Source organism: Aspergillus versicolor (genome assembly GCF_001890125.1).
Source record: "Aspergillus versicolor CBS 583.65 unplaced genomic scaffold ASPVEscaffold_1, whole genome shotgun sequence".
Taxonomy (NCBI): domain Eukaryota; kingdom Fungi; phylum Ascomycota; class Eurotiomycetes; order Eurotiales; family Aspergillaceae; genus Aspergillus; species Aspergillus versicolor.
In genome coordinates this window covers 1822445-1848078 of record NW_024467524.1, presented here as the reverse complement: position 1 = coordinate 1848078, position 25634 = coordinate 1822445, and the positions used below count along the sequence as shown (strand labels likewise).

At 49.7% G+C, this 25634-nt stretch overlaps 11 protein-coding genes across 11 annotated transcripts, besides 1 other annotated feature; 5 read left to right on the top strand and 6 right to left on the bottom strand.

Annotated features, from left to right (window-relative positions):
* Positions 1–435: 435 nt before the first annotated feature.
* ASPVEDRAFT_48661 (Zn(II)2Cys6 transcription factor) lies at positions 436–1715 on the bottom strand (the record flags this gene model as incomplete). Its single annotated transcript, XM_040814053.1, has 3 exons — positions 436–963; positions 1018–1471; positions 1525–1715. 3 exons carry the CDS (start codon positions 1713–1715, stop codon positions 436–438), a joined length of 1173 nt encoding a protein of 390 aa, XP_040662242.1.
* Positions 1716–2201: 486 nt separating this feature from the next.
* ASPVEDRAFT_145969 (NmrA-like family protein) lies at positions 2202–3152 on the top strand (the record flags this gene model as incomplete). The annotated part of the gene is made up of 1 exon (XM_040808077.1): positions 2202–3152. One exon carries the CDS (start codon positions 2202–2204, stop codon positions 3150–3152), a length of 951 nt encoding a protein of 316 aa, XP_040662241.1.
* Positions 3153–3366: 214 nt separating this feature from the next.
* Positions 3367–5719, bottom strand: ASPVEDRAFT_78245 (uncharacterized protein; the record flags this gene model as incomplete). Its single annotated transcript, XM_040816509.1, has 4 exons — positions 3367–4192; positions 4252–5107; positions 5157–5227; positions 5277–5719. 4 exons carry the CDS (start codon positions 5717–5719, stop codon positions 3367–3369), a joined length of 2196 nt encoding a protein of 731 aa, XP_040662240.1.
* Positions 5720–6278: 559 nt separating this feature from the next.
* Positions 6279–6497: a sequence feature (Protein overlapping with rRNA (ASPVEDRAFT_238650, OJI96476.1) was converted to a misc_feature.).
* Positions 6498–8269: 1772 nt separating this feature from the next.
* On the bottom strand, positions 8270–10935 carry ASPVEDRAFT_145967 (Zn(II)2Cys6 transcription factor; the record flags this gene model as incomplete). Its single annotated transcript, XM_040808076.1, has 7 exons — positions 10784–10935; positions 10713–10725; positions 10192–10653; positions 9602–10134; positions 9239–9487; positions 8473–9164; positions 8270–8393 (listed from the first exon to the last, which is right to left on the bottom strand). The coding sequence occupies exons 1-7, from the start codon at positions 10895–10897 to the stop codon at positions 8270–8272; spliced, it is 2187 nt and encodes a 728-aa protein (XP_040662238.1). The 5' UTR covers positions 10898–10935.
* Positions 10936–11394: 459 nt separating this feature from the next.
* On the bottom strand, positions 11395–12488 carry ASPVEDRAFT_98181 (alpha/beta hydrolase; the record flags this gene model as incomplete). The annotated part of the gene is made up of 2 exons (XM_040818792.1): positions 11395–12281; positions 12365–12488. Coding segments are annotated over 2 exons (1011 nt in total), but the record flags the coding sequence as incomplete, so codon positions are not given.
* A 373-nt stretch (positions 12489–12861) lies between these two features.
* Positions 12862–14329, top strand: ASPVEDRAFT_78242 (FAD-dependent oxidoreductase; the record flags this gene model as incomplete). Its single annotated transcript, XM_040816508.1, has 4 exons — positions 12862–12870; positions 12935–13074; positions 13174–13918; positions 14012–14329. The coding sequence occupies 4 exons, from the start codon at positions 12862–12864 to the stop codon at positions 14327–14329; spliced, it is 1212 nt and encodes a 403-aa protein (XP_040662236.1).
* A 900-nt stretch (positions 14330–15229) lies between these two features.
* Positions 15230–16943, top strand: ASPVEDRAFT_120230 (carotenoid oxygenase family protein; the record flags this gene model as incomplete). Its single annotated transcript, XM_040805780.1, has 5 exons — positions 15230–15421; positions 15478–15601; positions 15656–16032; positions 16081–16218; positions 16275–16943. 5 exons carry the CDS (start codon positions 15230–15232, stop codon positions 16941–16943), a joined length of 1500 nt encoding a protein of 499 aa, XP_040662235.1.
* Positions 16944–17646: 703 nt separating this feature from the next.
* Positions 17647–19586, bottom strand: ASPVEDRAFT_78240 (uncharacterized protein; the record flags this gene model as incomplete). The annotated part of the gene is made up of 6 exons (XM_040816507.1): positions 17647–18090; positions 18150–18362; positions 18437–18609; positions 18684–19256; positions 19318–19374; positions 19430–19586. 6 exons carry the CDS (start codon positions 19584–19586, stop codon positions 17647–17649), a joined length of 1617 nt encoding a protein of 538 aa, XP_040662234.1.
* Positions 19587–20253: 667 nt separating this feature from the next.
* On the top strand, positions 20254–21069 carry ASPVEDRAFT_121830 (dienelactone hydrolase family protein; the record flags this gene model as incomplete). Its single annotated transcript, XM_040805920.1, has 2 exons — positions 20254–20468; positions 20535–21069. The coding sequence occupies 2 exons, from the start codon at positions 20254–20256 to the stop codon at positions 21067–21069; spliced, it is 750 nt and encodes a 249-aa protein (XP_040662233.1).
* Positions 21070–21546: 477 nt separating this feature from the next.
* On the bottom strand, positions 21547–22440 carry ASPVEDRAFT_122415 (uncharacterized protein; the record flags this gene model as incomplete). Its single annotated transcript, XM_040805981.1, has 4 exons — positions 21547–21749; positions 21801–22141; positions 22192–22291; positions 22341–22440. The coding sequence occupies 4 exons, from the start codon at positions 22438–22440 to the stop codon at positions 21547–21549; spliced, it is 744 nt and encodes a 247-aa protein (XP_040662232.1).
* Positions 22441–23564: 1124 nt separating this feature from the next.
* Positions 23565–24793, top strand: ASPVEDRAFT_78237 (tyrosinase family protein; the record flags this gene model as incomplete). The annotated part of the gene is made up of 5 exons (XM_040816506.1): positions 23565–23686; positions 23736–23889; positions 23957–24042; positions 24098–24464; positions 24524–24793. The coding sequence occupies 5 exons, from the start codon at positions 23565–23567 to the stop codon at positions 24791–24793; spliced, it is 999 nt and encodes a 332-aa protein (XP_040662231.1).
* Between the last annotated feature and the right edge of the window lie 841 nt (positions 24794–25634).

Here is a 25634-nt window from a genome sequence, read left to right as displayed (position 1 = left end):
GCCTCATAGAATCTGTATTGGGCTAGCACCTGCAGAGATTCTGCCTGGCATTCACCCGGGTTGAAACACTTCCTACCAATAATGATGCCGACAGCTTGCGCAGCCTCAAGGAAGCCCGGGCGTTTTTACCCCGCAGACCTGCATTGGATACGTACAACCTCGTCTTGGGATACTGATATCTAATTCTCGACACACATGAAAGTGGGGCATGCGGCTGGGCGTCGGGAACCAGATAGGTAGTAGACTGATTCTATGGTCACTTCAAGTTTGATCAAGCATAAACGCCCATTAACTATTCCATCTTACACAAGCAGCTGCATTTTCTCCTGCAATATCGGCAATTCCTTGAACAATCATGGCAGATGTGAAACAGTCTCCTTTTTAATGCACTCCTTATAAAGAAAATCTTCATTTCCAGTATTAATATATAATAGTTCATGAGCCAACAAAGCCTAATACATCTGCAAAGTTTGACACCCACTTGGCTTGTAAGTTATCTTTCAAGGAAATTGTTTCGTCCTTTAAATTATCCTCCCACTCATCTCTTCCAGCAGCGTGCCACAAGGGATCATTACTTGGCGGTGGGAATTGGAGCTCTCTTGCATGCAGCAGGCTATTATCTGTGGCAAGAGAGTTTACCTTTGTACAAAGTCTGTAGAGTGCCATGCTGAACCGTTTGAGTTCTTCGATACTCACCCAGACAAACGAGGGCAGGTCGGCTTCCTTATACCTGGCGAGCATGTTCGGATAAAAGAACATGCCTAGTTTTCGGCAGCTTCCAACAAGTGATTTGAGTAATGCCAAATCGGTAGTGGAAATAGATATGCCGAGGTCGAGGTTAACAGCACCTTCAGCCTTCATGAGTATAGAGAGAATGACATGCAGTAGGATGGCCTGGTATGTGGCAATTGGCCAGCTGCACGAGCTACAGGCTTCCGCTGCCTCTGAAGCGTCCCAATTTTGCTATAAATCCACGTTAGTAAATCAGATTTATCATGGGATTGGTGATCTGCCTACCCTTTGATCCCGTAAAGCACAGTCAAGTTTATCATAAAGCTCCTCCGCCGCCGATTGAGCAGGTGGTTCCCCTGACGTCCACATACCTATAGCCATCATTGCTTGTAAGAGTAACGGATTCTCCTGGCGCACATCGAAAGATCCTCTATGAACAAAAGGCCAGCGGGGATGAAAAATCTCAAAATAGCGAGTGATCCACCGCTTCCTCTTCTCCAGATAATACGACTGTGATTCTCCAGTGTTTAAAGATGGCGATCGCATTGATGACCTGCCTTCTGAAAGACAAGCATGCTCTTGGAACGAACATCGAATTCGGCGACGAACACACTCCCCACATGGTATGCCCCCTTCGCAGCGAATCTTCCCTGCATGGCAGCCCGCACAGGCTTGACGCGCGCGATTGAGCGGCTCTATTATTTTATGCTGCCGTTGGATATGACGGCGAAGGGTATCACTAGATTAGCTTAGGGTTAGGCTTGCTCTGATTAAAAGGGGTAAAAGTAATACCTCCGTTGAAACTCATGTCCACAGCTAGAACAAAAGAAATGCCTCTGCTTGAGGTGTGTTGATCGTTCGTGGCGGCTCAGGTGCGCCTTGCGTCGGTATCTCGCATTGCAGCCGGGGAATTGACACCGGAACGCGTAGTGTGTGGGATGAAGGTACTCGACCTCAGCTGGTGCTAGACCTGTCAAGTCCATGGTATCTGCCTAGGAAATGCCGTGAATGAAGAGGCTGCAAAGGAGTTCGTTCCCCCGCCGGTTAATCGGCGTCCCATCGGTGACCCATCGGTGACCCATCGGTGACCCATCGGTGACCCACCGGCAACCCACCGGCAACCCGTCGGCGATCCATCGGCGTCCCACCCTGAGCAGTAGAAAGTCGGGGCATGGGCTTTACGTTGCCTCGCAGGCATTTGAAGTCAGGAATCAGTACCGTAATACGGTCCTCCCATCGCAGCATAGATAGCAAGATTAAAAATGGTATAATTGTGAGTAGACGTCATAGTTGGTTGAGTGGGTGCCGGCGGGTGGCGGGAGGCCGAGATACTATTGAAATCATTACTGGCTCTACCCATTATTAATGTCTGGGCTACTGATAAATAACCCACAAGCTCCTGGTATAAGTATTTACAACAGCGATAGATTCGCATAGGTCAGGGTGAAACACACATCTTATTTTCGAAGATGACTCCTTCCATCCTCATCGTCGGCGCCACCGGTAATACCGGCCGAGCAGTCACCGAGACGCTGCCAAAGCTGCTTCAATCCAGCACTTTAGCCGGGCATCGTATCATCGCTCTGACTCGCTCCTCCAAGAGTCCCGTGGCTCAATCTCTCGCCAAGCTTCCCGGAGTCGAAGTGATTGAGCAGAACTGGGTTGAGATCACCGTCGACTGGCTCCGCGAGCACCACGTTACTAGGGCTTTTATAGCCTCCCACAATGAACCCAACCAATTCGCTGAAGAGTCGACCTTCCACGTCAATGCCCTCCACGCCGGGGTCAAATATGTCGTGAGAATCTCGACCACGGCTGCGAACGTGCGCCCCGACTGCCCTGCCTACTACCCACGCCAGCACTGGGCCATCGAGGCTCTCCTTGGCTCGCCGGAGTTTAAGAACTTGCACTGGACGTCTCTTCAGCCGAACATCTTTACGCCACTGGTCTTGGCCCCTGCTGCGGAGTTTATCAAGGGGTATCGCAATGGAAAGCAGAACACGCTTCGCTTGTTGCTGTCCGAGGATGCACCTGTCGGGATAATCGATCCTGACGAAGTTGGTGTTATTGCAGCGCATCTCCTGTCGAAGGATAATACTTCCGTGCATAACCAGGCTAAATACGTTCTCAATGGACCTGAAGATATAAATGGAAGGCAGGTTGTCGACATGATTGAGAAATACATTGGTGCGCCTGTGAAAGACGTTAGTTATAAAGACTTCTCCTTCATAGACATGCTGTATGAGCACCAATATTCGGGTACAAAGCAGTCGAAGAACGTCATCTACTCGATCAAACAGGCCGCGGACACAGCGTGGGATGGGAAGTGCTCGACTTCTACAACCAGCAAGGAGGCCCTAGAGCTTGCTGCTCCCAAACGGACACCTGCTGATGTTTTGAAGACTCTACTAGAAGAATAGGAACGGAAGTTAGAAGCAGTGGTTCGGGGATTGAAGCAGCCATTACACTGGAAGGATATCGGGAACTGAACTTTTTATATACTCTATAGAATAGGATTCGCTCCAGCACATATTCACCTTTGATATAACAGTAGTAGCATGCATTTATACAACCGCTCCCATATTACGAATGAACCCGCGGTATCTGGCCAGTCCTGATATACCTTATTGTCTATCAAGGACAGCCAAAAGTGTCCTCCAGAGACCCTTTCGAAATCACCCCAGGCTCCCCCAGCCCCAAGACCTTCACGTTCCTTCTTGTCATGCCATTCTCCCCACTACTTAAAACTTTCTCCCGCTCCCCAATCCCAACCATCCCACTCATACCCAAAGAATCCAAATCCTTCCCCTGCCCCTGCAACTGCGCCCCAATCCTCGCAAGCGCCAAAGCATCAAGGGAACCCGTCCACGACGGCGCAGAGTAAATAAACCTAAGCAACAGCAGCAGACCCAGCACTTGCAAAGCAATCACTAGCGAGATAACCACCAGCGCGGGAATCGAGTGCTGTGGCTTGAGAAGCACATACCCGGGCGCGGTATATATGCTTCGGGTATACAATTGGGGGACCTCGGCGGAGACAGACAGGAGAGCCTCGTTGGCAAAGAAGGTCGCGATTTCGAGGAGCTGTCCTGCCGCGAGTGGCGGTTCAAACATCCGCATGAATCCGACGACGAATTCGGAGAGGTCGATTGGGTCGAAATCGTTTCCCAGTGCACCTTCGGTTAGAATCCTGTCACAGCGGGGCCCTAGAATGCTATCTCTGAGAACGTGGGATGGCCAGAAGACGTAAAAGGGGATTCGGCCGTGTGCGCAGATATTTTGCATGGCTTGGAGACCTTCAGTCTCGTTGGCTGCGTTGCGGACTGAATGGAGGAGGGTGTTGTTGCCGAACAGGGCCAGGGAAGCGGTCATTAGGGGTCCTGGGGTGGGACGGTCTGCTGTGTCGAAAGGGCTGAGTGTATGCTCGAAGTCAAAGGCGTCCGTCTCGCCGGTTGACCCTCTGATATAGCTGTTAGTAGTTGCCAGGAGTCAGGGAGCGGAAAGGGGAGAGAGCCCTACTCTTTTACAGGCCAATATTTGTCTCTAGGGCCATCATGTCCAGAGATGTCGTTGAATTGAGTTTGCATTGCCTCATCGTCCGGCCAAGTGTCGAGCATGGGTTGGTGGGCGAACTTGTTTTGATAGTTTCCTAGCTCGAACCAGCCTCGTAGTGAGGTGGAATCGCATCGTATTGTGTAGTTGCCAAAGAGGTGCACGTCCTCCCAGGCCATGGTTTGAGACATGGAGTCTGGATCGATGTGGATATGCAGCCAGAGGCGCTCGGTAAGATTCTGCGCATCTCGAGTGTTCATCCAAGGGACCGAGTCATAGCTGCCCTCTGTACAGACAGACACATTCAGAAAAGGGCTTGTGAAATCGCTTACAAACGGCTTGTCGCCTGGACACGTCGCTGGGAAGTGATTGTCTATTATACATGTCACATCAGTGTCCATACGCGCTGCATGTTGGCGCAGGACTCCCGTGGTCGTTCCATTAACCACAGGGGATGCGAAGAAGGTCCCTGGGGGTGGATCGCCAGAGCTCGACCAGTCTGGATAGAAGAACTGGAAGGTGCTCATGATCTGGTCATCGACAGGGCGGTTTTCATCTTCCTTGACCTCTCTCCAAAGATGGGGCTGGACATCACCCTTCCGGACGTCGATTAACTTGTTGAGTGTACGCTGAACGACTGTGCTGCGTGGACACGCTGCGAGCGACGAGGGCTCCGAGTCCAGAGCAATGACCTTATTATCAAAGCCCAACGTATCACAGGTCGAGTCATTGTTGCTGACAATGCCAGGCTGGTCATTGCATGTCACCACTGTCTTCGCCTCGTCTTGGACCAGCAGCTGCTTGAGGGGTGGCTGGATAGCAGCTGTATTCTATTAGCCCACGACATCACCACAGATCGCACCCTCACTTACCGAGAAGAATAAGACCAACCCCATACCACAGATACGGCGAGGTCTTCCGGGGGCTGTGCTCGTCAAGCACGCTGCAGATAATGGGAATATCAGACCACCCTTTATTCGCCAAAGCAAAACGTCTCCTCAAGGTTAAGTTCTTTTTGGCCTTTTTCCTTCCGCCGCTGGGTATAGACAACAGCGCCTTGTGCTAGCAATGCAGAGACAATAGGGACAGCCAGCACCGAGGCGACGCCGTCAATTATCTTGGTAGCGATGAGCCAGCGCTCCATGTTCCAGATATCTCTCACCGAGTACTTTCCGACCTGGTTGATATAGGAAGGTTTCATTATGGGGCGGAACATCATAATACACGTTAGAATCCAGGGAAGTACGAGCAGCGGCAGGTAGAAGAGAAGGAGATACACGGCGCGCTTGCGGTAGCTCAGGACCCGACCTGGTTTCTGCCCATGGAGGCTGTTTGGTTCTTTGAGTGGGAGCGGCTGCTCGGGCTGGGGGCTTGCATTTGCAGTGCTCGATTGCGAGCCATCGAGACCACTTGTTGTGCTGCTTCCCGGGGCCATCGCGAGTCCTGCAGTCTTTGTCTGGGATATGCACCTCGAAAATGGCGGTGGCCCGGTAAATATACAGCCGTGCGGTGAACTCAGCCTTGTTGGCTTTCGAATAGGGATCTGCAAAGGGACACGAGGCTGACAGAAAGGAGGGCACAGCCTTGCGGTTCACACAATACACACGGAGGTTGGTACTACCCCGGAAACATTTGTTTCTCCTGTTTGTTCTGGATTGGGCTGGCGTTTCAGCAAGAGCTTCGCGTGACGAGCACAGAAATTACGTGTAATATATGTTATGGGTGCCTCTGATCCAACATCCAGTCAAACAATCGACGAGGACATCGAGAAATTAGCAAACAGGGATCTGGATGGCGGGGGGCAAAAACTGCCACAGCCGCTATGTGCGAGCACGGACTCGATAAGTACGAGCTCCCACTCATGGCTGTGCAAGGAAGCAATATCTCTGTCAAACCCAACCCTTGTATGCTGGCATGGAGTACTTCGCAATCCAGAGGCATGGGCTCCAAGCTCATCTTTTTCGACGGCCACTGTGCCAGGAGCGCCGCTCTGATTATGGCTGATTCGCTCTGAGCATGCTTGACCGGTGATTGCCTCGTCCAATTTCTTTACCCTGTACTTCTATTCTTATAGTGCAGGCGGTTGGACTGATGGCCCCTCCCAGCTCCCAGCAATCAACCCCGATTACACCACAAACCATAAATGGGTAGATAGAATAAATAAAATAAAAGAAACATACAACAGCTGGGATTCGCATGTGGTCACCCACCATACTACTAACCAGCCGGCGTGTGGCTTAAGTACGGCTGAGCGGACGGGAAGCCCTGTTTTCCACACCCTGTGGTCGTATGTGCTTGTCAATATTGACAATAAAATGATATAGCAAGTAGATGCTGATGACCTGCGTTCATTATTTAGTTAAGTTAAGTATGGAATCACCCGTCATTCCAAAGTATCCCCTCAGACTACAAAGCTTCTCCTCCTCAGTCTGCAATGAATCAACGACCCGTGTTCTCCTCCTATATTTAGTTTTACCACCCTATTGATGTACATGAGTTTTCTAACTATAGGAACCGCGTCTACATAATCTGTAAAAATATCCTTACCATCAAGTAAAGAAAGTCTCTCTGTTTCCCCACCACAAATAAATTTAACTACCCAAATGTTCCCTCTGTCACGAGTCTCCTAGCTTGTATACTAATTAATAACTTCAAAGTTATCTTAGAAGTATTGTATCTCTGTAAAGGTATAGAAGGAATTCGTTTCCCTTACAGACTCATTGCAGCAAGCTCTAGATATATCTGTTTAAAATATTCCTGTATGGAAGCTTCACCTCTGAGATTATAAACCGGCTGGCCTGAAAGCAGTTGCAACGGTTGCATTAGTCTGTCGCCCCTAAATATAATATCAACATGGTATTTCTGGCCGGATGGAAGTTGGACAATAGCCACAATATATATCCTGCTTTGAGTGTTAATTGTGGCCTGGGTGTAGAAGAATTTTATTCATTTATACTATCCCCTATATTCGCCTCGAGGCACACCATCAACCCATGCTTGGTTCCAGACCCCAGCCGTATAGGTGGAGAATCCCAGCCCCAGCAGTATATGGTAGAAAAAGATACTGCACTCTAGGTAATAGCCTCCTCATCCAGATGGCACCTCTGAATCCTCGAGGCCCATGAGCTTTGTATAGATGCTTTCCGGCTGAATATTAATGACGGCATCTGTGTTATTTGAATAATGGACCGACAAATTATCATATAGAAATCGGGTGATTTGACCGCGGAAAAGAATTATCAGGCCTTCTTCTGTCTTTGGGAAAGACTGCGGATTATACACGGATTGGTCATATCCAGTCGGAAGTGCGACTTACCGGAGATACTTGCTAAGCTAGGAAATTGAAAATGCAGATGGCATCTTAACTCCTATAATTAAATAACCTCATTCACTAAGATTGAAGGGTGGAACTGCTCTGCTGTTATTGCAACCTGGGCTAGTCATGTATGGCTACCTCGGCCTTTCTGGCTGGGAGCCCTCTTTGCTGTTCTTCATGTCTGTCATCCTCCTCTTCCAAGGGGAAGGGAAGATTCACAGGTTGGTAACCCTATACTTGGTAAATGAAAAACTCCTCCTTCATACAATCAATCATACAATCAACCCAGCTCAAACGTCATTGTCCATTGGCGTTAGGAGAGGTAGGTATAACGAAACCAAGAATGTCTATATCTCGACTCCACCAGCTTATGGGCGTTGATGGTACTCTCACGGGATTTTAGATACCGCGTAAAAGTACAATTTGCAACTGCACGGAGTTCGTAGGCCTGCTAGAAGTCAGGTAGGCACCACTCCACTCGCTCCATAGTACAGCCGACATAGACAAAAGTATTTAAGGCTCCATATTGGCCGGGTACCACCATCATCTCACTACGCCCTCTCTCGTCGTGCAGGGACCCTCGAAGCCCGAAAATTACCGTGCATTTACGACGTTGGTAGGTAACTTGAAATTGCTACGTTTGTAAGTCCTTGAATTCGCTTAAAAGGCTCATAGAGGGTTCTCTTCCCCAGAAATTGAGCTTAGTGCTATAGAATTCCAGCCAAGGGTGACTGCCGTCCAAGCCTCCTGGGTCCAAAAGTGCTCCATGCCAAATCCCGTGAGATTGTGAGGTCTGTTGTACCAACGGTCAATACGCAGAGACCAGGGAGGGCCACAAACCGGCTGCTGCACAAAGGGAGATTGTTACTTACACGTCTGCCTCACCCGAATCCATCTGCACATCCACCTCGTCTCGCCGGTCACCGCCGCTATTAAGACGAATCCGGACCGTCTCAATAATCTTCAGCAGGTCGTTCCCAGCATATCTACAGAACCCAAGATTATCCATGGATTTGAGATAGCGGATGCACTGGTCGAGGCGCTGTTGAAACTCTGGACTTTGCCGCTGAGTCAGGAGTAGGAGGTACACTAAGGCCACATCGAGGATATATTTCGTGTCTACCACCGTTAGACTCGACAGGTCATTCGAGGAGTGCATGAGCTGAAGGATCTCCTGCGAGTGTTCAGAAGCATCCACGCATAGCTGGCTTATCCGGCTGAGACTGCGGTGCTGGTCCGCTCCAGATGACGCCGTGCTTTGCATATCCGCGAGGACCGCCAGCCGAGTGATAGAAATTATCTTATTCCAATACCGTAAGTGCAAATTATAGACGGGCCGTTTGTGAGGCGGGGCCATGGTTGCATTCGTCTGAAGGTGAGGAGGTAAACTGTCGTACCATGTTTGTAGCGCCGTAACACTGCTGTTTATTTCCTTCAGCACCGTACGTTGGTCATCGGAGTTGGGCAATCTCGAGAGTTTTGCATAGATTTCTTGATCTTTGAGATTGAAGGCTACTGAGTAGTTGAAGAGGCCCCAAGGATCGTAGGTTCCGGTGCTCACCATCTGAAAAGGTTAGTTTGATGGACCACTTCATTTCAAGCGGATAGTGAAATGAAAGGGTATATCTGTTGGCGCACCATATCGGAAGGCATGACAGGGTGCCAGCTCCATGGATCGATATTGCACGGACGTCCTGACGGTCTAGACATACAAGCATCCAGCTCGTACAATGTCCAAGCGACTCGCAACGCTGTCTCCTTATGGATGGTGGTCATCTCGGCGTAAGACTGTGGTTCATGAAGGCCAAGAGTATACGCGATGCGGACAGCGGTGCCCACATTTAGGTATGAGGAGACGGCGAAACCTTGATTATGCAAGAAAATGCTCTGGGTAGTTAAAGAAACGTTAGTCATTGGGAGAATAGCAGAGGGTTGGAGCCAGGCGCTCAACATGTTGCTCGGTGATACGCATATCGGTTTTATTTATCTATATGGGCTTACCATGGCGCTCAATGCTCGAATACTGTCCAAGGTGGCCTCGTCCATAACCTCTTTAACCAATGACTTGGACATGGAGATATAGTTGTTCGACGTGTACGGATCGCCTGAAGTCGGCAAAGCCGAAGCTGGCACGTTTGAATAATCCTCGCCATCGTGGATCGTACTAGACTCTGGATTCTGGTTCGTGATAGCTAGAATGGCGTACAAAAAGCACAGCCAGGAAGGGGAAATGTCCTGATAGCTTTGAGTGGCGTATGTGCTATCAAGACGGGAGCAAAAGCTCTCCACAGATATCAGCCAGTAAGTGGAGTTGACCACTCTGAAGTACCGATCGATATGCTGACGCCAGCTGGCTAACGGAGGGAGATACGTAGGGCGAGGGAAATCCGATATCGAGCTTCTGCTTTCTGGTGACGGAGGCGGCAAGTTTATCGCGTGTTGAAAATTTCCGAGAGGTGATGGTAAGCCTTCTCCTTTAGCATACGATCGGACGGCCGAGATAAAGGGAATGTCCGATCCTGGACCGATGTATCCTGCATGTTGGTCAGGCCCAATCCCGTCCCTCAACTAATGGAGAAGAGTGGTCTTACTTGTTGCTCCTAACGAATCCTTCACGACGCACGCTTTCTGCAGGACGAATAGTTGTGCAAGAAGGCTGTCATTGCTATTTTCAGAGTCGTCTAAGGGAGCTGACAGCGATGACGCCGTCTCTGCAGCTGCAGTCAAAGACGGTGGAGGGTCAGCCTCCACAGGAGCTCCATCCGAGCGAGAAACTGTTGAAGGGACATTCGTGTATTCATGTTGGGGGTGGGCAGCTGCTAGCTCTGCACACTGGGTGATGACAGCTCCGGCGGGTTGAACGGTGTCCATATTCTGTGCTAACCCCCGGAGAGTGTCGATATTCAGATCTACGTTGGGAAATAATCTCTGCAAAATTTCGATCCCGTACCGGTACTCCTCTTCGGAGACTAGATAGAAAGGCCGCTGTTTGCGCCGGATGCTGATGGTACAAGGGACAGAGATGCCGGCACAATACCTACAGGGACCCGGAACTTGGACGGCATAGTCAGACGAAAGGTGACCATTAGCAAAGCTGAACCAGGCTACCAACCTGGATTGATGCACTATTAGATAGAAGGGGTTAAAAATCCATCCACGCGCGAAGTACACCTGGGGGGTTACCTTTGTCTTCCGGCTCTTACAAGCGTCGCAGCTAGCATTGGTGCGCTTTGGATTGGCCTCGCGCCCTGCCCGCCGGCTATTCTTAGGCGCTTGAGAGCCTGCTCGTTTCGACATTATTGAGCGAGATCTGCTGAGGGAAGGACCGCAATCCGTGAGTGAATTGATAAGATACAGCGAGAAAGACCCGCCCTACAGACGTGCGTGGCAGCTCCACAATCGGCGTTCGCCAAGCGCCAGACTCGTCTGCTGCAGTCATGGGAAAAGTTTGTTGGCTTAAGGTCCATAGTACATCGGAAGTCTGCTTCCGACGCCTTCCACTAACCCTAAAATGGGTCTGGAGGATCGAAACAAAGAAAGTGCCCCCGCTCCCAAAATTAAGTATTTGAAGGCATATCTGGTCTTGATTCTCTTTTACGAGGATTTGGCCACGGTGCCGTGGGGATTATTTTGGTACTTGAGTAGTGAGTAGCACGGCAATTTCGGTAGAAGGAAATCGAAAGTAAAAGTTATCTTTTTACTAGTTACGAGGTATTGTGAGAAAGTAACTTCCATCCTACCCTGGTCAATTTCCCAGTCAGCTAGTTTTAATTGATGGATCACTGGTCACTGTTGATCACGTCGGCCACCCAATCCATCGCCTTTGCGAGGTCTGCCCATTCCCTCGACTGCCGGTTCATGGACACCACAAACATATGTTTCCCCCCTTCAATGCCTATGAATTTGCATTGAACCCCTTTCAGCTGCAGTGCCTTCATCAAAGGCTCAGTCGTGAAGGTGTGCGGGAGGAGGTTATCATCAATCCCGTGGACGAAGCAGGTCGGCGGCCACCGCGGATGTACATTGAGAATCGGGTCAATGGGCCGGTAATGCTCTTCGGCTGAGACGGTCCGGTCAGTGGGATATGGATAGCACACATCTAAGAGCCTGTGTTCGAGAATAACGTTGGTTGCGTAGGAGACCCTGGCAGCCTTGTAAGTTGGCTGGGATAAGTCTGCCTCCTGGAGGACGATTTTTCCGGTACTGTCGGGCTTTGCAGGAAGGTCCACACGCGAGGGGATAGGATATTCGGAGAAGACCATTCGTTCCATCTCAGGCGTCAAACTGGGTGCGTTTACATCCAGCTTATCGCGGACCCCGGTCCACCACGGATGGGCGAAGTTCTTGGGCGCATACAGATCCATGATGGCTGCCGGCGGGGGAGTCACGCCTGTGTCAAAGGCTAGACCGAGACAGGCATGACCGCCCGATGCACTTCCAGTGGCGATGATCTTGCGCTTGTCGATGGCCAGAGGGAACGAACGCGCCTGCAGCTCCTGGTCTAGATGTCCGTCATGGACCCAGGCATGAAGAGAGCGGATGTCGCCCATAGGACCTTCCAGGATGTTGACTTGGGGGCACAGGCGGTGGTCTGGTGCCAGCACAACCCATCCCCTCTCCAAGCTATCTTCGATTTGTGCTTTGGGATTCATCACTGGGTGTCCCATCAGCCATCCACCCCCTGTTTGTAGTCTTGCTTGCTTAGCCTAAATGTCAGGAAGGAGGATGCAGCTACAAGCAGAGAAAGGAGAGATCGTAACGGACCATGAACGATGTATATCACTGGGACTTTGGTTACATCCTCTTGACCTGACTTAATAGAGGGGACATATATATCGGTCAGGATCTGACTGCCGTCCAATTCCTTATAAACGACGGAGAACGTTGGCGCTAGGTCCATTGTATTGGTCGTCAATGAAACCCTTGAGAAAATGAGGAATGACTGAGACTTAGGTTCCGTTGAGCAATAATATCAATCGGATATCCTGGGGTGAATCAGAGGGAAGCTGTCGTCTCGACAATGTTTTTGTACATGGAAATGGGCTTTCTGTATCGGGACCATGGTTCCGATGCATCGTGAATGTCTCTACCGGGGGAGGTGAGAGAGAGGGGCATGGGACTTGCTGTGGCCCATTCATTCCTGAATAATACGCCTTAGCCTATATAACTCACACAATACTCGGGCCATCAGAAGTCTCTCCCATTTCGTCAGGCTCTATATTCCCCCTATTACAAGCCTATCCCACACGGATACCAGTACCATGGCCTCGGTGAGTATTCTTGCGCATTACCATCGTACCTATAGAGAGGGACTAAAGCTGACTGCTTTGGAAGAACAAAACCTCCAGCACCGTTTGCGTCGTGGGCGCAGGCCCGGTCGGGCTCTTTACTACGTTACTGCTGGCCCAGGCCGGAGTTGATGTAACCGTGTTTGAACGGGAGGATGCAATTGTACAGTCGCCTCGTGCAATGGGGTAAGTCAAGCCACCTTTGTGTCTGCTCTCCATTGTCTTTTTGGATTTGGCTGGGGTCGGGGCCCAGGTGACAACTGTACTGAAACGGAAGACCACTAGATACTTCGATGTAACTCAGGCGGAATTCCGCAAGGCTGGGATCCTCGAGGAAATTAAAGAAGCCGGCCTGCTGAATGACCAAGGGCTCAAGTGGCGGCGTCCCAAAGACGGAGGCTATCTCGCGGAACTCCCTACTAAGCCCGATCCTTCGATGTGGCCGGTCCAACTAGGTCAACATATTGTTGGAGAGATTATCCTCAGTCGTCTGGCCCAGTTCCCGAAGGTCCAGGTTAGCTTCGGTCACGAGCTGCATGCACTGGAGCAGTCCGAAGACAATAGCACCGTTGTCACGACGTATACTGGTGGTCGGCAGCACACCTCACAATACCTTGTTGGGGCTGATGGCGGAAAGAGCACCGTCCGCAAGCTCATCGGCGTCCAGTTGGAGGGCTTTACCTGGGAGGACTTTCAGATGGTTGCGCTCAACCTTGAATATGACCTATCCTCCCTAGGTTGGGCCTGCGGTAATGCCGTTGTCGGTGATGATATCTGGGGGATCGTCGCGAAACTCGGCAAAGGCAACTTGTGGCGAGTAGCTTATGGGATTCCAACGTCTGAATTGGATCCACAGGAACCGTTTGATAAGGAGCGAGAACTGGCCCGGGCCCAAGTCAAACTGGCGAAGCTTTTGCCCGGATCAACTGATGAAGCCAGGATCGACATGATCTCCCTGTACCGACTTCGCCAACTCTGCGCGGACAAATTTGTCTGCGGCCGCGTTGCCCTAGCTGGCGACTCTGCCCATGTAGGTTTGATCTTGATTCCATTTTTCTGGCCCGTAATCCTTCTCTCCCCCAAGTGACTATAAATCGGGCTAACCCATCTGCTTTGAAAACAGTTAACGAGTCCTGTCGGCGGCCTGGGACTGACCACGGGTCTATTGGACGCCGCCCTCCTGGGTCGAAATTTGAAGAAGATCATCGTAGACAATGAGCCCCCATCGCTGTTGGAATCCTATGGCGAGACTCGACGAGACGTCTTCCAGAACGTCACCAATCCTTCAGCGATTTTCCACACACGTCTCCTTACAGGCAAGGATCCGGAGGCGGTTGCGATGCGAGAGGAATTTCTGGAGAAGGTCAATGCGCGCGATTTCGGGTACCTGAAGAAGATTGGAGAGTCATATGCAAAGATAACCTCGACGCGCGACGAGTAGCGGTTAATGGCTCCGAGGATATGCGTTCACTAGGACGGAAGGGCATATCTAGTGACGAAAGCTTAAGTAGAGACGTATCTCCCTAATGATTTTGACATTCAACGACTCGGTTGCCTGACGAGGGAAGGCTGACAAAGACCTCTTGTATGGAATGCTATGGGTTGTTCCCTACTCTGCTCCGTGCGAAAATCGGGGCGGGCGTTTCTTCATAGTTTCTGCCACTCATACATTTAAATTCGTTCAATCCTAACCACGAGTTTTTATACTTAATTAGAGCTATATATAATATAAGAAGTATTAACTTTCGTATTTATAAATTTTTTAAGCGAAAACATCTAAGAACGGCCTGCTTTATCATAATTTATTATTAGGCCCAAAACACGGTACAACGCGAATATATATATAACGGGTTAAGTAGTTTTCGCCAGTTAGACTCTAACGTTTTAAATATAATGAAACAACAGCCTCTTTACATTTTTACATCAGAATTTGATACATATAACGAAAGGTTGTGTACAAAATATCCTTCTTATTAAAGAATAAATAATTCTAAAGGCTTCTAAGATAATCTCCTGGTGCAGGGAAAGATCTAGTTTCGGAGCTGCGAATGACCGGTGCAGGACATCCTCGACGATGTTGCAAGGCATGCCATCTTGCTCTAGCCCGTACTCCTTAATAATTGGGTCATGATTCCCAGCCGGCGGCATGAGGCCGAAGTGGGACGATAAACTCCCATCGCTTTCATGCTGCCGACCCTCGGAGTTCGGGAGGAATAGGTAAAAATACGACCTTCATACAATAGATATGTAGAGCAAACTGCCAGGCAGTCGTGTCATTATTAACGGCGGTCTTGCCATCTCAAGCATACGGTATTGAACCCGTCGTGTTTTCTGTCTCTTGATGGCCCGTCAGACTGGGACAAGCCAGATGTTCCCACATCGGGAACAATTCCATGGCTTCATGAAGCCGTGTCGCTTTGAAGGTAAAGTATCGAACCTCGAAGTCCAGGGCGTTATCCCAGAGTGTATTGATGGGACCTTCTTCCGTGTGATGCCTGACCCTCCACACGTCCCATTCATCGAGAACGACCCAGTGAGAACATCCGTTCCGTATCGCAATCCACGAAGCTTTTCTCTGACCAAAAATAGTGGTTCAATGGGGACGGCAATGTCAGCGCTTTCCAGATCAAAGACGGCCGAGTCAACTTCAAGCAGAGATACGTGCAAACTGAGAAGAAGGTGCGCGAAGGTCGCGTGAATAAAGCTCTCATGGGTGTGTTTTGGCAAGATCATGGCGCATATATGAGCAGCTAACACACGCCGTTAGGTAAATATAGAAACAAGTACACCGATGCCGTGGAGTTCAAGATCCGCAGTACTGCCAACACGAATGTCCTATACTTTAATGGAAAGCTGCTGGCTTGCAAGGAAGATTCTCCTCCATATGCGATGGATCCAGAAACCCTCGAAACTATGGGCCTCTACGATTTCGACGGCCAGCTCCCCAGCGTCACTTTCACAGCGCACCCGAAGGTCGACCCTAAGTCAGGCGAGCTCGTTGGCTTTGGCTATGAAGCAAAGGGAGACGGCACACCTGACATTTGCTACTATTCTGTGAGCCCGGGTGGTGAGTTTACCGAAACTGTTTGGCTTGTCGCTCCCGTGGTTGCAATGATTCATGATTTTGCTGTAACCGAGAATTGGGTACGTGATACTTCATGCTCATTTCTCCCCGCTAATGGTATGCCTCAGGTCGTCTTCCCGCTCATCCCGCTGACCTGTGAGCTGGAGAGAATGAAAGCAGGAGGAGAACACTGGCAGTGGAATCCGGAGATGCCTGTCTACTTTGGAGTACTACCCCGTCGCGGTGCCCAAGGTTCGGATGTCAGAGTGAGTCGATCTCCCCTCATGAGGCCAATGCGCCCAGAACTCATCGGATATTGTAGTGGTTTCGATCTCCAAATGCTTTTCCCGGGCATGTTTACAATGCCTACGAAGAAGACGGCGAGATCCTGTTGGACATTTCTGTCAGTGACAAGAATGTATTCTTCTGGTGGCCAGATGCCCAGGGCAACTCGCCCAGTCCCCATGAGATCGCTGCATTTCTCTACCGGTTCCACATCGATCCGAGGGCAGAGGAGTTGACATTGCCACGGGCCGAGTTACTTTTACAAGAGAATGGCGAGTTTCCTCGGATCGATGATCGCTGGTCAATGACAAAACATGATCACTGCTTCTTTGATCTCATGGACATGAAGGCACCAACAGACTGGCCAGCCATCATCCCAGTGGTCGGAGGAGGGTTTCCTCCGTACAATTCCCTGGGCCATCTCAATCTTCGGACTAAGAGTCTGCAGAAGTATTTTCCTGGCCCCACCCATTTCATGCAGGAACCAGTTTTCGTGCCTCGATCTGAATTCGCGCCAGAGGGTGACGGGTATCTCATTGCTCTAGCCAACAATTACGCCACTATGGGTTCCGAGTTGCATATCGTCGATACAGAGAACTTCTCAAAGCCGCAAGCCATTGTTTACTTGCCAATCCGCCTCCGGCCTGGTCTACACGGCAATTGGGTGGATGGGAGAGATATGGCGGGTGCGACTTTGATCAATTGACGTGGCCTGTTGCTTTTGCTTGTATATCGTTTTGATTGGAGGGGGATGTTACGACTCGGCTGCTCGAGCTTGATTCTAATTTGCTGAACCTGATATACGTGTTGGTCAAACGACCAAGGAGTGCCGTCCCATTCATCCCCTTTAGTAAAAGTTAATTCTTCACTATCCAGCTCATATTGAAACTCAGTAAGAGGATGGTCGACTTTCGTTTTCATGCCATGAAAACAAGTATTCGCCAGCTTCTGCAATGGAAATACAGCTGGCCTTAAGCAGAACTTCCAGAAAGGCCAGCACGCCGAGAAAGGCTTGCGTCATTAGGCTCTTTTATCCTCGCCATCATCCGTCCGACCTGTACTGTGGTTAATCTCCAGTTTGCGGAGGTGGACTGGCCTGGCGTACTCCGCAAGCTACTTCTTCCCTTAGTGTTGACTATTTATTGGACAATGGCAAACACAGCCTTGTGGAACGCAGACCAGATGTGCTTTCGCTTCTGGTAATATCCCATACCAGTTTAATTACTTGCAAGCCTTTGGCTCGTAGTTCGGGCATATGATGGGAAGGCAAATAGCATTCATATGTTGGGTGTAGGGGGCTACTGGACTTCGTCTTAGGCAATAAAGATTTCTTGTTCTGCCATGACCGGGACATTTGGAATAAGTGCGTAGGTACTCCAGGAGAGTAGGAGAGCGCGACAACGGGAAACTCATATTCCCATGTCGTCGTCAACAAATGCAGACCGTCGGAATTTCCAAGAGTTGACATGAAGCCGCACCGCCGGTCCCATGAAATAGAAGAGAATTCCTGAGAGACCAAGGACACCCAAGATCCCAGCATATGTACCAAAACATCCTAGTGCACCAGCAGCGTTAATGAAGCCCTGGGCTCCATAAGTCAAACCAAACCCGACAATATTTCGGTAAGCTCCGCAGACAATTACCATCACACCAGCTAGATCAGGGTAGCACTCGATGGCGTAGGTAGTGGAAAGGATGTTGATTGAGCTGGAGGCAAAGAATTGAAATGTCATCATCGCCAGCAGCACCATCCAATGGTATTTATCTGGTCTCGCAGCTACAACGCCGTAGCCGATGGTCCCAATCAAACCGACCACAACCGGGAGGATTAGGTTAATCAGCTGATGCTCGGGCTGAGAAGAGAGGAGCGATTACTTTCTGGACATCTTAGGGTACAAGATAGCTGGCTTACCAGGTGAACTCTCTTCTTTTTGGCAACAAATTTGATGACGGCGTCTCCCACAACCCCAGTGACTGGTATCGTCAGAAGAGCCCCCATTGCGATAGAAAGCATGGAAAGGCCAACGTTTCGGGCCGCCCAATGGTACGGGCCCTGGAGTATAGTGCTAATCACCAGTGTCGAAGCAACTGTCGTACCACTCATGCATGCATTCAATAAGACAATCTGTAAAACTCGGCAGGGAGGAGTTAGATCAAGCAAAGGAATAACACCGGATGTAATAAGTTGGAGGCACATACCCAGATAACATTGGGAAATGTGGCAGATCGGACCAGATCTTTCGCCGTACACCAGGCTGATAAACCACTACCACGCCCGGAGAATAGGCGGAGACTGTGTAGATATGGTGTTGGAGGCTGTGGGGGACGCACCGATGGCACAAATCCGTCTGCATTTCGCTCAGACGTCCCAGCTAACCGGGTCTGTTAGAAAGGGAAAACTACTCCAGGATTCAAGGAACCAGGAGAACTGCAATGGTGTACCTACTCAAGTCCGATATTCTCCGAGGCCAGGTGGTTTCAGGCACAAACAGGATAATCATGATCACACCGATCCCGGTTATAATGTTAATGATCCAGAAGAGTGACCTCCACCCAAGTCCCGCAACGATGTATGTTGACAAAGCACCGAAAACTGCGCCAGCCATACCTCCTGATCCCAAAACAAATCCCAATGCTCTGTTCCGCTGGTGGATGAAATTGATATCCTGGAGTATCAAAGGGACCACGGACTCGTAGGCACCTGTGCCAAGACCAACGAAGCAGCGAGCGGCAATATTTGAATACAGTCCACGGTCTTTGCCTTGAGAGACAGCCGACCAAAGGGTAGCAAAGAATAGTAACACTGAGCTGAGGATAAGAACGGGCCGTGTTCCTATCCATCGAGCCGCCAGGATGGTAATAATAGCTCCAATCCCTCCAAAGAGAGTTGGATAAGTTCCCAGATTCATCACATTTTGCGCAGACGGGTGGGATGCACCGCCAAATGCGCCGTAATACTGAATCAATGTAGGAATTATCGGTGAAAGACTGGTGGTGGCAGCCAAACAGCCCGCGGTATCTAGGCCGCCGTATCAGCTGTAGGTCACACAGTGCGAATGTGACAGGATTTGGGGGCCTACAAAAACAGAGCGCTAGGATAACCATATTCTTGCGCCATGGCGGGACTCTCAAGGGATCTGTGCCGTATATGTGAGGATCGTTGCAGTCGCTGGAGTTGTCATTGCTTCTCACCGTTTGGGTCATTAGATGGGGATGGAATCAGTCGGATCCCCTCGGAATCATAAAGGTCGACGGCATGATTTGCAAGGTGCTTCTGTTCTTCGATCTTCTGCTCCTCTGGGGAAGGCTGTTCCACATGAGCCGTCATAGCCTTGTCTTCTGTTGACATGCTGCTTTTCTCTGGGGTTTCAGAGAGAGAACAGGTTGAAGAAATGGGCAACCCACTAATTCTTAATAATTCAGGCTTATGTAGGTTGACATGTAGCTGCGAACGAACGAGTCCGGGGCAAAGGGGAATCGAGTCCCAAATCTGGCGTCGGAAGTATGCTACCGATGTTTAACTCCACTCGAGACCAAGGTCTCATCAGCCTACCAGAAACAGCACTTGTACGGGGGCTGAATGGCGTGGCAAAGAGGCCCTAGCATGCTACAACCCACATTCAACATAGAGAGGAGCTTGGCCGATCTGAATCCTCCCAAGTATCCGACCCCTGAAAGTAGGTAATCCTGTGGGTATCCTATTCATCTTACTCATAAGACATGATTCGAACATATTTACGGCCACGCTGTATAGGGTAAATTTCATTTGTGAACCGCATTTCGTGATTGTATGACTAGTCTTAGTACACAGCAGTTGGCGAGCCTTTGTCCAGCATCGGCGCTATGGTGCCGATGATGTTTGTAGCGAACCGATAATCCGGACATAATTATGCAAAGATACGCAAATTGGTTCTCAAAGTCAAACCGTCTAATGGCTAGAGTGCGAATGCTATAAAGACTACGTACGGTGCTCTAACTCTGTGACTTTAAACTGCAAAACAGGAACGAGAGGCACAATGTCGGACTGTTGTGTGAGGGGATTTGAATGGAACGGAACCCCCGTTGGAAAAGAAACAAAGCTCGCCAATCTTGACTCCTATGTTACCGGCTCCAGCGACAAGGTAGCCGTACTTCTCATTCACGACCTGTTTGGGTGGACCTTTAGCAACGTCCGGATTCTCGCCGACCAATATTCACGTGAAATCGATGCGACGGTCTACGTACCTGACTTGTAGGTCTTCCACTTGAAAAAGGCAGAACGGCATACTAATTATTCATCTCGTTCTTTCCGATACAGCTTCGGTGGCGAGGTTATAGAAGCAGAGGTGGTGCGCGATTTCACCCGCTTGCGCCAAATGGACATGTCGGGTTTCCTTGCTCGCAACAGTAAAGCGACTCGGGAATCCGAGATTGTCGCTTGCGCGCATGCCCTCCGTGGCAAGTACGAGAGAGTGGCCGCTGTCGGCTTTTGCTTCGGTGGATGGGCTGTGTTCCGGCTGGGGGCAACATCCTATAACCCTCCTCTAGTGGATTGCATATCTACTGCCCATCCCTCGATGCTGGACCCAGATGAGATTGGGAACATTGGCGTGCCCGTCCAGATTCTAGCTCCGGAAATCGACCCTATGTTCAGTCCGGAGTTAAAGGAAACCTGCAACCGTGTAATACCCTCCAAGGGTGTTCCGTACGACTACCAGTACTTTCCGGGCGTTGAGCATGGATTTGCTACCAGAGGGTATAGTGATAATAGGGTCGAACGGGAGGCGATGGTGCGGGGGATAGGCTCTGTCGTATCCTGGTTCAGATATTGGCTCCATGTTAAGGAAGCATGAAGGCTGCCTAGATGCGGGTATCTTCCACATCACTAGGGACTTCTGCCCTCGCCTACTCTATGATCTTAGTCAAAATATTGTGTCTTTCCGCTGTCGATCTCTCTTTTGTTTCTATCCCCCTCAAACGTCGTTGATACATGCGCACTCATGGCTACATCAAGTACTCAGATTGCAATTACCGGCCCCCAAGCGTAAGTATCTTCTGAGTCTCACCCTGGCCCCATCACTTAGGGAACAGAATTTCTGACGTAGATGACATGAACAAGACTGTAATATCTGACCTCGGTGCTGTCGTTGCGGGGGTAGCAGTCTATATTATCTGCTGCTGGCCTCTATAGCTTAAATAAAACATGGATTTCAGCCCCTGATAACTATGTCTCAATTCATTGTTCACTAATTTGAGTGATTACTATCCAGGCCCAAGGACCTGGGTCCCTTTCATAGCGCACGGGGAATCCATACTTGTCGCAATCTTCGTCAGAGCCAAGTGTTAAACCAAGTAACTGCCTGAACAAAAGATGCTTCCTTCACATACGCCTGCTGTGGATTACTCTGATTGACACTGATTGCGAACCCGTGCGGCGCAGCAAAGTACAGGTTGGACTGGAAAGTCACGTTGTTCGAGCCCAGTATATTCTCCGCACGGACTTTAGATGACATATTGAAGGCCTCATCAAGTGCTGTCAATTCGTTAGCATCCTGTCTCTATTGTGAAAAACTGGGACTCTTACTCCCAGCAGCAATGCTGATGGGATTGGTGATGCCCTCGATCTCTGTCTCGGTTAGGAAGCTCGGGTGTGCGATAAACCCAACATCAATGCCTCGACCACCGGAAAGAAAGCGCGGAACGTATTTTCCGCCAAAACAGTAACCGACACCACCGATCCGTTGGGCACCAACTTCCTCCCGCAAGTATCTGATTGTTATGTTGATGATGCGATCAATTTTCTCTTCAGGGTGCCGTGCGTGCCAATCAGTTAAATCCTGTCCAGCATCTTCATCAATAGCTTCGCCTTCGAATAGGTCTGGCATCACAGCGAGGTAGCCATTGGCTGCAATGGAGTCGGCGAGACTTGGTTGGATCAGCATCTCTAACCCTGGGGAGGGGAGCTGTAAACCTACATCCTATTCTCCAAAAGTGAAATACCAGATAGGTTCGAGATGAATAATATTGCTTTGGTTGATGTGTTACTCCCTGGTGGGTAGGAGTGGTACGTCTCAACTGCAGCTGGTGAGTAAACGCCGTATGACAATTAGGATATCTGACTTACTCCCAGAAATGTTCTTGAATTGTCCTGCCGGCATACCTGTATTCCTCACTTGAAAGGGGGGACATGTCCAAGCTGCAAGTGCAACACGGCCGCCCGCCATTGCGGCAATCAGATAATGAGTCAAAAGCATATTGTGTACACCTGTCAGCAAACTATGGAGCTGGGGGCCAATTGTACTGATGAAGGGGGACAAGATGTTTACACCTAGGTTTATCCTGAACACCCCAGCACAGTACACGCGTCAGCGGGAATATAGGTTGGTGGAAGTGGTCCTCGGAGGAAACATTTCATCATCTCCGGTAGACATCCCCTACACGCGAATATTTCCAGGCTGCAGACTTACATGGGCGTAGTACTAAACAATAAGAAAACGTAAGTGTAAACTACTCCGTAACGTCTTGGATGGAGATGATCATCATCTAGTCCCGCCCTCGGATGGAAATATCCGCCCACCAATACTTCGGAAGCATGCTACCGACAAAGATAATGGAAGCCTCATTCCACACCGCTGAACGCCCCATCACTTCCCCTGGACCGCTATGAAAAGTTTAATAAATACCAGTGGCGGTCTGCCAAGACCATACCCAGTTCAAGCGCAGTTTGTGGACCAGCATCTGCTCCTTACTACGTGCAAGCTGCCGTTTCACCTGTCCACGGCTCTGATCTCTGATGCCTACGGTTTGCCACCGATAGAGCGGAGCGAAGGTACCCGTAATAGAGTATCCTTGAGCCAATTATACTCACGTTCCTGTTGGTAGATCATCTCCTGTAAATCACAGAAATCGAGTGTGCCGACACACCTACGGTAATCGTACTAGGAGGTTTTGATGCTAGGATACGACATCTCAGACTATGATACTACCTCCCCGTGTGAACGTATATCAGTGATAGTACGTCTATATCGAGATGCATATCGTAAAGACGAGCCCAAAATTCAAGCACTTTAGATTTGAAATGGGCCGCTGTCTAGAATATTGGATCGCGGACAAGCCACGCATACCTATCCACAAAACGCGTATCCAATGTAGTGCGTCTGATCTTGGCGAGCTATGTGGATCGTCTAGTTAAGAAGTGTGAATTGTGATATAAAGATATCATTACAGTACCCAAGCGGCCTTTTTTTCCTGCACGGTAACCAGAATTCAGAACTGCACTCGTTCATTTATCACGTTCTTTTCTCCTTTTTCCTCTCTTCTGCACATTCGTTATTTGCTGTGCACCATAATGGCTCTTCTAAAGTCGGTATTATTCTTTCTCTATCTGGTGCTTTCTCTAGTTAGTGCACTCCCTCCGAAGCATGCTATGCCCCATGGTATATGTACCGAAAGAGTCCAACGCAAAGCCTGGTACGCGATTCTCACAGAAGGCTATGGGCAGCGGCTAAGTGTCGTACAGGCAAACACTTACCTATAGCCAGAAGAAAGCTTATATTGATGCCGACCTCTGCCTGATGAAGTCACCCCCGAAGCTTGACGTCCGGGGTGCACAAAACATTTGGGATGAACTTCAATACGTCCATATTCTGCAGTCAAACGTTGTCCATTTTACAGTTAAGACTTCCCTGGACCATTAATCCCTCTTTTGGTGTAGCCACTGAACGTTCATACCATAAACAGGGCTCGTTCCTCCCCTGGCATCGCCTCTTCATGCATGCACATGACTACCTCCAGCGCACAGAGTGCAATTACACCGGCCCCCAGCCGTAAGCTCCCAGTGATCGTTTACCTTACCCACAATCTCACACTGTATTCCACCAGTTACTGGGACGAAATTCTTGATATGGGAGCCTTGAACGAGTCCATCGTCTTCGATCCCAATACTGGGTTTGGTGGAAATGGCGCAGGGAATGACCTCTGCGTTGCCGATGGGCCCTTTGTGAACCTCACATTGCACCTTACCCAGTTCTCAAATGATGCCAACTATTGCCTTAGCCGGAACTTTAACCAAACAGCATTTCAGGATGGAAATAAAAGCAATCTGGATGCGTGCTTTTCAAAGGCCACCTACTCGGACGCCTGGCCTTGTTGGTCAACCTCGCCGCATGGGGCCGCTCATTTAGGTGTGAATGGGGTGATGTACGATGCAGTTGGCTCTCCAGGAGATCCTATATTTTATCTCCATCATGTAAGGAAGCGGTAAACTCACAGTCCTGTCTTTACGTGCTAAAAGACCACTCTCTGCAGACCTATCTCGATCATCTTTGGTGGCAGTGGCAGCAGCAGGATCTTCCTGCCCGTCTCTTCCAAATGAGCGGCCGAAACGTTCCAACACCCGAGCAGTTAGCAATGGCAAACTGGACCTTCCCATCAGCCGCAATCCTGAACTATGACGGTGACCCCGCAAATGAAACGACACTCCACCATAACCTCTGGATGGTCGGCCTGATTCCGAATGCTACAGTCGGGGATGTTATGGATCTTGGAGGGAATCTCATTTGTGTGGAGGAAGCATAAGCTATTCCTCTATGACATATTCCCAATCTAGGCGGTATATTGGACCGAGACGTATAGCGGGGGAGGTGTTGATAGTGTCTACAGCGTAGACAATAGGGTGGATATATAAATAGCATCACAGAATGGGCCCTGAATCAGGACACACATGCAGCGGGATCCAGTCTAGCTATTAGTATTTCATCTAGTCGATCTGTCTTGCATAAATTCGTCGTAATGAAGTTACATCTCCACGGCCACTACCTCACGTACGCAAACGTCCTGGCAGAGTAACTTTCCGCGATATGGATTGCTGACGCATGTTATGGGTTCTACCTCCCTGAGCTGACCGTGTCCACTATTCACCTTTTCTCTAATATCCTTATGAATCCCTTGGCTTCCACCGGCTCCATCGATGGCACGGTGCGAATCTGGGCTACCAAGACTGGAAGCGGAACTCGGACCCTTCGAGGGCATTCAGATCTAGTTCGTACGCTGGCGTTTTCTTCGGATGGTCAGATTCTTGCCTCTGGCTCTTTTGATTTTACTATCCAGCTTTGGGATTTCAATACTGGAAATATAACCCAGAGTAGCTTCGTATACGGAGAAGGGTAAAATCCAAGTGTGCGATACCAAGACCGGGGAAATAATCCAGGTCATTCAAAGTTACCCTCGCGACGCCATCAGGACTGTATTTTGGTATGACGACAGGCTCCTAGTCATAGGCCTCCCTGACCACACCTCGTGCTGCTTCGACACAACAACTGGAGTGCCGCAACCGGCCCCGTCCTCACATGGTTTGGTAAGCTATGCTTTGCTACGGAGAATAATGCTCTCGCACTTGGATATCGTGATGGACAGGTTT